General features: G+C 41.8%; 1 protein-coding gene across 1 annotated transcript in view; it reads right to left on the reverse strand.

Moving 5' to 3' along the window:
- MSI2 (musashi RNA binding protein 2) overlaps nucleotides 1–2,242 on the reverse strand; it is a 382,942-nt gene extending 380,700 nt beyond the window's left edge. Inside the window, exons 1-3 of the mRNA XM_077762854.1 lie at nucleotides 2,152–2,242; nucleotides 1,834–1,915; nucleotides 1,245–1,329 (exon numbers count right to left, since the gene is read on the reverse strand). Coding sequence (XP_077618980.1) covers nucleotides 1,245–1,329; nucleotides 1,834–1,915; nucleotides 2,152–2,242 — 258 coding nt within the window. The remainder of the gene's footprint in view (nucleotides 1–1,244; nucleotides 1,330–1,833; nucleotides 1,916–2,151) is intronic.
- Between the last annotated feature and the right edge of the window lie 7,973 nt (nucleotides 2,243–10,215).

Genomic DNA, 10,215 nt, shown 5'->3' on the forward strand with positions numbered 1-10,215 from the left:
ATTAATAAAGCAACTTAAAATGTGCGGGGTCCCACCTCCGGGGGTAGGGGGCAAGCACCTGAACTCTGATCAGAGAAAGAGGGTGAATTTGCAAATAAATTCACTTGCACCAAAGGTGACCTTGTTTCTTTTCTCCTCCACCCGCCAATGGAAAAGCCAAAAGGGACTTTGAATGCTCACTCATCCTGTTCCACTCCTGTTTTTAACAGAAAAGGAAACTGAGGCCCTGAGGTAGGGACTAACTTCCCCAGGTTGATAACGGGCAGCCGGGACTAGAATGTGGCCCCCTCGCCTTGCCCCACCACCCACCACAGGGCAGTGTGGTCCCAAGCGGCCCAGCACTGCATCCCAGTATCACCGCAGGGACCCTGTTTTGGCAAATGTATAAAATCGGTGGGGAAGTTCTAATAGAGATAAAGTGAAAGGGGAGAGCCCCGAAGCCAACAGAGGGGTCTAAATACAACACTACGAGCTCACCCCTGCATTATGTTTACTGTTATATACTAATCTCTTTCCTCCCTTCCCCTTCTAACCTCTAGAAACTTTTCCCCTCTCAACGCTGGACTCTGCAACCTCCTAATGCTATGAAAGTATCCACATTCAAAATAAAGGGTCTGAAGGGGGAAAAGCAAAAACAAATCCCTTGGAAACCCAAGGCCCTTATCAGTCTTAGATTTCACTCCATCTGGAGTCACCCACTGGACACCCAGCTCGGCTCCAGGAGGTCTCTCCTCCTTAAACCAACCACATTCCAAATCCGAAGTACCCCAAGAGGAACCTGTTGCCTACATCTGTGATTAGCGCCCCCTCGCCTTCTTCCGGGCCCAGGTCCCTCTCGGCTGGCCACGGAGCGGGCTGTGCCTTCTCAAAGCCAGTCCCCACAGCCACAGTTGGGAACGCGTGCTATGCTCGGCTGACAAAGAAAAGTTGCCTTTGCTCGGTGGTGTAGTTTCTCTGCAGGGTCCCTGGGCCCCCGAGAGATAGCCTCTCCCCAAGCCGACCCCTCCCCCAAGCCTTCCCCTGGCAGCATCTGGAGCTGCAGTGGGACAGGCTCTAAAAAGAAAACCCCAAGCCCGGCCATTGCAGCAAACTTTAGAGCCAACTCACGAGCCCTGCTTATAAGCACCCAGTTCTCAGCACAGAAGCAAAAGAAAGCACTGTCCCTTTAAATGGGGCTGTCAATGCTCAGATCGGTGCTGAGCAGGGGCAAACAACAACAACAACAACAACAGAAAGCAACCTACCGTCTTGGAATCTAACTCATGGTGGGGCTGACCTAATACTTTATCTACACTTGCGGGGTCTGCGAACGTGACGAAACCGAAGCCTCTGAAATGAGACAAAGAGGGAGAAAAACAAACAAGAAAATGTGACACCATTGAAAGCAACGAGGAGTGAGCCCTCATGCAGAATGGAGAGCAAAAGTTGACCCCTCGCAACCCCACTCCCCCCAGCCCTCCTCCCCCAATTCCCCTCCACCTGGCAAGAAAACACATCAAGGTTAATGGGGGAAGTGGAACGGGCGCAGGGTGGGTGGAGGTAACTTGGAAAATGCTGGTGTCTCCACTCTTTCGCCACCTCAGTTTCCTCTCCTCCTCCCCTTCCCTTTCTTAACGCTTTGTTTTATTCCGAAGAAAACCCGGCACTCGGAAGAGATTCATCCAGCTTTCTACAAGGGGCTTAAGAGTTTGGGGAGCTGGGAGTGTGGGGAAAGCATANCCACATGCCTGAGCCCCATTCTAAATCCGCTTAGCTACTTCCGAAGACACCTCCAAAAATAACACTTAAACTTTGTTCTAAAATAAAGACAAAATCCAGAAGGCAATGGTTTACCTGGAGCGTTTCGTAGTGGGATCTCTCATGACCATACATTCTCTAATTTCTCCAAATTTGCTAAAATAGTCTCTAAGGCTATCTGTAGAGAGAGAAAGAGAGAGATGGGGGGGGGAGAAGGTGTGGAAAAAAAAAGCAATGCAAATTTTGATCAAGGACAAAAACCAAAAGTAGTTTTCTGTTGTTATTCTGTTTTGGTTTTGCATTTTTTTGCACACGCGGGGGAAATTCGGCAACAGAGGTCGCGTAGAGGGCTCGGAAAGGATTTGCTATTTAAAAAAATAACCTTGCACAGGAGAAGGGAGGAGCCAATGGCGNCTGGTGAGGTCTGCCAGCTCAGTCCACCGATAAACATTTTACTAGAGGAAGAAAACATAACAGAAGTGAGCACCGATGTCAGATCGGCCATTTTGACGTGTAACTTACAAAAGCTAAAAGGAAAGAGGGAGGGAGCAAGCGAGCGAGAGCAGGGAGGTGGGGTNCAGTTCGGCCTCTCCATTCAAGTTCGCCGCCCCGGCCACCGGGATCCGGGGATGGCACCAGCCGCCCGGCCATCTCTGCGCCCTTTTTCCAGCCGCCGCGCAGAAATTTAGGTCAAGGACGTCGGGATCAAACCCAAACCCTGGCCCTTCTCAGCGGGCCCCGAAACCCCCCAGGATCGGGCAGCTTCAGGACTGCGGAGACCCTCCCGCACAAACACCAGCCACAAGTTTTATTTTCCCTTCGCGCTGGAAGTTCTCTCTGGCTCTCGCTCCACACCGGCACGTCTTGCGCCGCTCCCCGCCCTTCCCCGGCAGAGGTACGAATCCGTGCCGGGGAAAGGTTATTTTGGAACTTTGAGAAACTGACGCGATTCCAGTGGTGAGAAAGTGCCGAAGGAAGGCTTTCCGCGTTAATCATACAGAGTTTAAAAAATATAATAAAATGGGTTTATAGGGGTCAAGGTCAAATGATTGGGGTTCAAAGCAGATTTTTGTGTATAATGAGAAATCGTTTTGAGGCATCTTTGGGATGGCTGGAAAGGGCGGTTATTTTCAGGAAACCCCTCTCCAACCGGTCGGTGATATATTTTCACTGTCTCTGTGCCGTTATATATTTTCACTATATCTGTGCTGTATGTGGTTAAATAGCCCAGGACTCCCACCATCTGGGGAGGTAGCTAAGGGTAGCAGAAGGCTTCAGACACACACCCCTAGCTACCCCCTTGGTAGCAATGTGGTGCCACACAGGTCCTGGTACACCTGTGCTTAATAAGTATTGGTTTCATCCCTTCCCGTCCCCCCAAAACCCCAAAAAAAACGATACCTATAGCCTCCCGAAGGCATCACACACTTCGCCATCAGACTCCAGGCTGGCTGGATTCAATTTATGGGGTATTGAAAACAATAAGGATACAATTATCCTTATTGTTTTAAATTATTACAATAAATTGAGTTAATATGGCATGAGGGGCAGCATAAAGTTGCGGTTCATCAAATACGAAGATTAATGTTAAGTATGAATTGATGACCAATTAGCACGTTCCCATCAATTTTCATGGGATTAGGACACAATGGAAAACACTCAACACCAAAACTGTCCCCACTTCACTGGGGGTCATGGGAACGTGAGATATTTGGGAAATCCCAACACAAGACTTGGATGACCAGATTCTTAATCTCCTTGTCCTAAATTTGGGATAATTCCTCACTGACAGGATTGATGGGGTGAGAGAAGAGATTGGAGTAAGTAAATAGAAAAGTCCATTTTTTTATTGCAAACCTATGCGGGCTGTGCTTATTTTCAATCATTACTTACTATGATTTTTTTGAAGGCCCTTTAAAGCCTTAAACCACAAACCCAGGCATTTCCCCATCACTCCAAGCTGCTTCCCAAATCATCTGGGGGCTCACGTGATGAAGAGCCAGTTGTTATTATAGTAATTGTTTATTATGACTATTTTCAATAACAAAACACAGACAACAGAGCTAGTTGGATTTCGTTTGGAATTTTTACTTGAGAACCACAGACCGTCAGAGGCAGAAAGGCCTTTCCTGATCCGACCCCCTCATTTTACATCAGGGTCCCAGAGGAGCCAAGCTCGGAAGGCTACACCCCACCCCCACCAGTCAGCACCTAAGAGGGGCTCTGGCCATCACTCTGATGCCCTTCGGCTCTGTTGCATGCATATTTATTCTGTCCTTCACAAGGCGAGAGTGGGGTGCCCTTGTTCCCTGTTGTAGACCTACGGAAGCTGACACTGAACTGAATTAAAACCCTGAGAGGGTCTAGCACTGCAATTACAAAGTCAGGAGTTGAGGGAGAGCTTGATCTTATATTTCCATTACTATGTTGTTTTTACTTGTTTATTTTTCGTTTACAGGCAGTAACATTTACTCTTCTCGGTCTATAATTCTCTTGAGCTTTTGATAAATGTATAGGATGGAGTAGTCACCTCGACAACCAATGCAAGGTGCAGAGGAGTTTCACTGTCCCCCAAAAATTCTCTCTTGCTACCTTTTTACACCATGTTATTTGTAATAATGTATTATTTATTATGCATTTCTTTTTTTTTTAATTTTTTTAGTGTCTTTATTTTATTTTTTGAGAGACAGAGACAGAGCGAGCAGGGGAGGGGCAGAGAGAGAGGGAGACACAGAATCTGAAGCAGGCTCCAGGCCCTGAGCTGTCAGCACAGAGCCCGACATGGGGCTCGAACCCACAGACTGTGAGATTATGACCTGAGCCAACTCTAGACGCGCTTAACCACTTAACAGACGGAGCCGACTGAGCCACCCAGGCGCTCCTTTATTATGCATTTCTTTTCCAGCTCACTCACTCAGTGCAGCCTCTGGGTCACGAGAATTCCCGCAGCACCGTGTCAGTCTTCTACCCTCTCTACAGCCCATGACACTGTTAGATGCTCCCTTCCTGTAACTCACTCTTCCCTTGGCATCCCCGATGCCCACATTCTTTTGGTTTTCCTCAGACCTCTCCAGCCATTCCTTCTCTGTCTCTTTACCCTGATGCCTCCTCTGCCTTTCTTTTAAATACTGGTGTTCATTCTTTCCCCTAGCTACACACCCTCCCTGGATGAGCTCCTCTGAACGGTAGATTTAAATACTACCTACTTGCTGATGCCACTCAAATTAAAATCTCTGGCCTGTGGCGCCTGGGTGGCTCCATTGGTTAAGCATCCAACTCTTGATTTCATCTCAGGTCACCATCTCACGGTTCATGAAATTGAGCCCCACATCGGGCTGACAGTATAGAGCCCACTTGGGATTCTCTCTCTCTTTCTCTCTCTCTCTCTCAAAAATAAATAAAGAAACCTAAAAAAAGAAAAATCTCTGGCCTGACTCCACAGAACTCCAGGCTCTGGTTAACTTCCCTTCACATCTCCACTTAGCCATCCTGCAGGTACCTCAACTCAACCCGCATGTCCAAAAACACATGTATGCTTTTTCCCCCTGAATCTAAAACTCTTTTTAAAATTCACTGTGAGCCAACGGAACCCTAGCTATCCTAGAGACAAGGTTGGCCCCTCTCAGGTTGACGCCTTCCCGTGTGCGATCACAAAGGTGTGTGGGTTTCACTTTCTAAATATCTAATTTCCTAAATATGAAATTCATCTTTCGTGCTACTGCATCCCAAATCTCCCACTTGAACCCCTGTGATAGCCTTCCAAGCATTCTTCCCACACCATGTCTTCTTCCACTAATATGCCTGGAAATCTTCTTCTGCCCTTTCTGACTGGGTCAAATGCCCCCTTGGTAGGCACTGTTATCCTGCCAGAATGTCCTCTGTGTACCTACCCCTGTGTTAATCCAAACCTAATCATTTGCTTTGTCGCTCACATTCTCCACCAAACCATAAGCTCCCAGGCGTCTCTGCTCTCCACAAATTAGCACGGTGCCTATTAGTGCATGGTTGACACTAAGTATTTGTTGAGTGAAAGAAAGGAAGAACGAAGGAAGGAAGGAAGGAAGGAAGGAAGGAAGGAAGGCAGGCAGGCAGGCGAAAGGAAAGAAAAGAGAGAAAAGATTTTCAACATCTAATTCAATTGTAGGATTTTTTGTATCCGTGTCCATAAGTCAAATTGGCTGCAATTTTCCCTTCTTGTATTGCCTTTGTCTGGTTATACTGGCCTCATAAAATGAACTAGTAACTGTTCCTTCTTTTTTCATTTTCTGGAACAGTGTGTATAAAATTGGAATTATGTGTTCCTTGAATGTTTGGTAGAATTTTCCGGGAAAATGTCTGGGTATGGGATAAACATTTCCTAGGTTGATTTCTTAATACTGATTCCATTTCTTTAGTGGCTGTGGATCTTTAGGTTTTATATTCTTCTTGAGTCAGTTCTTACACATTATATTTTTCAAAGACATTATTCATAGCAACTGGGTTTTAAAATGTGCTAACAAAATACTGTTGATAGTTTCCTCTTAATATATTTTAAACATCGTTGCATCTGTCCATCGTGTCCATTTTTTCATTCTCAGCATTATGGCATATGTGTCTTCCCTTTCCTGGATCAGTGGTTCCAGAGATCTCTCTTTTTTTTACCTGTGTCGTCTTTCTATTAGTGTTTTCAAGGAATCAATTTTTAGTTTGGTTAACACTACTCTTGGGTTTTATTAACTTTTTGTTCTTATAAATCATCACATATCCTATGTTCTTATATATAAGAATAAGAGCATATACCATATGCAAGAATATATACTACATATAAGAATATAATATATATTGCATATTATTAACATACATCTTATTTTCTTCTGCTCTCTTTGGGTTTATTTTGTTGCTGCTTAAAATTTTTTTGAATTGGTGGCTTAAATAATTAACTTTCAGTCTTCTGTTTTCTGATTGTAACATGTAACTATGTATTTCATTCTGAGTACCACTCAAACTACATTCCACAAGATATAGAGAATTTTTATTACTATCATATGCAAAGAATATTTAGATTTCAAGTATGATTTCTTCTTTGGCTCAATACATGGGTATCTTTATATTTCTAAACGTAAGTTTTTTGTTTTCATTTTTAGTTATATCTAACCTAACTGAATTTGGGTCAGAGAAGGTGGTCTGTATGAAGCAGATTCTTTGTTATTTGTTATTTGCCAAAAAGTCAAATTTTATAAATATTCCATGTGCCTTTGAAAAGAATGTGCATGTTGGGGTGCCTGATAAGCTAAGTTGGTAGAGCATGCAACTCTTGATCTTGGGGTCATGAGTTTAAACCTCCTGTTGGGTGTAGAGCTTACTTTAAAAAAAAAAAAAAAAAAAAAAGAGGGACACCTGGGTGGCTCAGTCGGTGAAGCGTACAACTTCTGCTCAGGTCATGATTTCACAGTTCATGGGTTCAAGCCCTGTGTCAGGCTCTGTGCTCCCTCTCTTAATGCCGCTCCCCTGCTTGTGCTCTCTCTGTGTGTCTCAAAAAATGAGTAAACATTAAAAAAAAATTAAAAAACACAAAGAACGTGTATGCCTTAATTGTTAAGTGTAGCATTCTATATAGATCTACTAAATCAAGCTTGTTGTTACCCAGATTTTCTATACCCTTACTAATATTGTCTGTTTGATCTTCTACTTCTGATCAAAATCTCTTTATATGATTGAATTTGCCAATTTCTCCTAAAAATCTCTCAAATTTTGATTTCTCTGTATTTTAAAGGTATGTGATAAGGTATGTGGAGAAGGGCTGTTAATATCTGCTACTATGACTGAATGTTTTTATTTTTTACATTTTATTTCTCTTACTTTTTGCTTTATGCATTTTGAAGCTATGTTATTAGGTACATACAAACTTAGATATACTGTGTTCCTAGTGAATTATGTCTTTAATATATACAGTTGACCCTTGAACAACACAGGTTTGAACTGTGCAGGTCCACTTACATGCAAACTTTTTTCAATAAAAACAGTACTGAATTGTGAAATTATTGTGTATTTTCTCTTCCTTATGATTTTCTTTTTTTTTAATGTATTATTCTTGAGAGAGAGAGAGAACAAGTGGGAGGGGGACAGATAGAGGGGAGACAGGATCTGAAGCAGGCTCCATGCCAACAGCAGCCAGCCTGATGTAGGGCTCAAACTCACAAACTGCAATATCATAACCCAAGCCAAAGTCAGATGATCAACCAACTGAGCCACCTAGATGCCTCTCCTTATGATTTTCTTGATAAAATTTTCTTTTCTCTAGCTTACTGTATTGTGAGAATACAGTATATAATATATATAACATGCAAAATATGTGTTAATTGGCTGTATATGTTACCTATTATAAGAATACCATTATAATACATATAACATACAAAATATGTAATTGACTTATTTATGGTAAGAATATGGTATATAACATATATACAGAATGTGTCAATTGACTATGTCTTCCAGTAACAGTAGGCTATTAGTAATTTAAGTTTGGGGGGAGTCAGAAGTCACACAGATTTTCAACTGCTCAGGGAGTCCTCACCCTAACCCCAGCATGGTTCAGAGGTCAACTATACACAAATGATCTTTAGCCCTAGTGCTTTTGGATTTAAAGTCTGCTTTGCCTGGGAAAAATATAACTACTCCATCGTCTAATTAGCATTTCCCTGGCATGTGTTTTCCATCCTTTGTTTTCAAGTCTTTAAGTTTTAAGTAAGTCTCATGTAAACAGCAGATAACTGGATTTTGTTCATTTATTTATTTGACTGGTAAGTTTTATCCACTTACATTTAATGTGATGTTTTTAATGAAATTTAGGGGCGCAACAATGTATTAATCACAATCTCTGGGATTAACACACTATCATCATTGGGTATGTGAACACTGGTAAACCTGTTATTCAATTAGAGAGCTAAAGCAATAACAATGACTTACAACTGCCTGTATGCTTCTCCTTTATCTTTTCCTTCATCTGAAGTAACTACTAATCTCAATCTTATATTTATTACCCTTTGCTTTTACATTTTTTTATCAAAATTTTATCACATAGTTGTTTTAAATTATGAAAATTTTCTTTTTAGGTTTTTTTATTCAACATAATATTGTTACAATTCAGCTGGATTCTTGCATCTGGTTGTAGTTCATCCTTCTTTGTGGTTGTAGAGTATTCTGTTGTGTGATTCTCTCACAGTTTATTTTGTCCATTTTCCTATCACAGGCCTTGGGGTTATTCCAATTTTTTGCTGTTATGAGCAGAGCTATAATGAACATTCTTGTCTTCTGATGCATGTGGGCAAGAATTTTTCTTTGGGGCAATGGCTGGGTCATGAGGTATGTGAAAATAAAACTGTACAAGATAATGCTAAGCAGTTTTCTAAAGTGCTATTTCAATTTGTGTTCCCGCTAACCACAGGTAAGAGAGCCTATTGATCTACTGATTTCTAACATTTTTAGAATTTATGTCTTAAGTCTCATTTTACACCTTTTGTTTATTCCTTCTCTTAAGTTTTTTGTTTACTTCCTTTCTGCCTTTCTATTGAATTGATCAAGAATTCTTTGTTCCCCTTTTCTCTTAATTTAGAAGTTGTAAATTCTATTTCTAGTCTTTTGGTGGTTATTTTACCATTTTTAACATATGCGCTTAATCCACCCCTCTTAAAACTATACAGTAAGCTAAGATTGATTCCGTTTCCATTATATCCTCCCTCTTACATGTTATCGTTGCTTGTTATTTTAGACCCAACGACTTCTAATACATCTAAATTTAATCACTATTGTCATTTTAGTTTTATGCAGTTCTTGTCTAGATTTGCCCAGGTTTACTGAAGTGTTCGCCCTTTGTTTCTGGCGTGCCATTTTTTTTTCTAGTTGCCAGCCCTTTTCCTTGAAAAGGGTAGTACTATTACTATCTTTTAGTAGTAATTCCAGGGAAGTTATGTGAGTGACCTGCTTTCTCCATTAATATAAAATGGTCTTACTGCACTCTCATCATTGAATGGTGATTTCTCTGGAGACAATCTAGACTGAGTGTTGTTTTACACTTCGTGTTGTTTCTCTATTGTGGAGACGTTTGCTGTCAGTCTGCATGTAGATTTCCTTTGTTGGTAATCTGACTTTTCTTTCTGGCTTTAAGATCTTCTCTTTGCCTATGGCTTCCTGCAGTCTTACTACAGTCTTACCTGCTGGGTTCAGGTGTGAATTTCTTTTTATTTACCTAGTTCAAGATTCGTTGCACATCCCAAATCTTAGGATTCATGTTTTGTTGTGTTTTGTTTTGTTTTTATCAAATCTGCAAACCTCTCATTCATTTTCTATATAAACCAGCGTCCCCTACATTCTCTCTGTTCTCTCCTTCTGGTACCTGTATGAGATGTATCCTGACAATACTCTGAACCTTTCTCTCAGACTTTCCTTCACTTGGTGTCTCTGTGAGGATTCCTGGGCCATTTCCTCAGATTCATTTCCATT

The sequence above is a fragment of the Crocuta crocuta genome, unplaced genomic scaffold, assembly GCF_008692635.1.
Source record: "Crocuta crocuta isolate KB4526 unplaced genomic scaffold, BGI_CrCroc_1.0 scaffold144, whole genome shotgun sequence".
Lineage (NCBI taxonomy): Eukaryota > Metazoa > Chordata > Mammalia > Carnivora > Hyaenidae > Crocuta > Crocuta crocuta.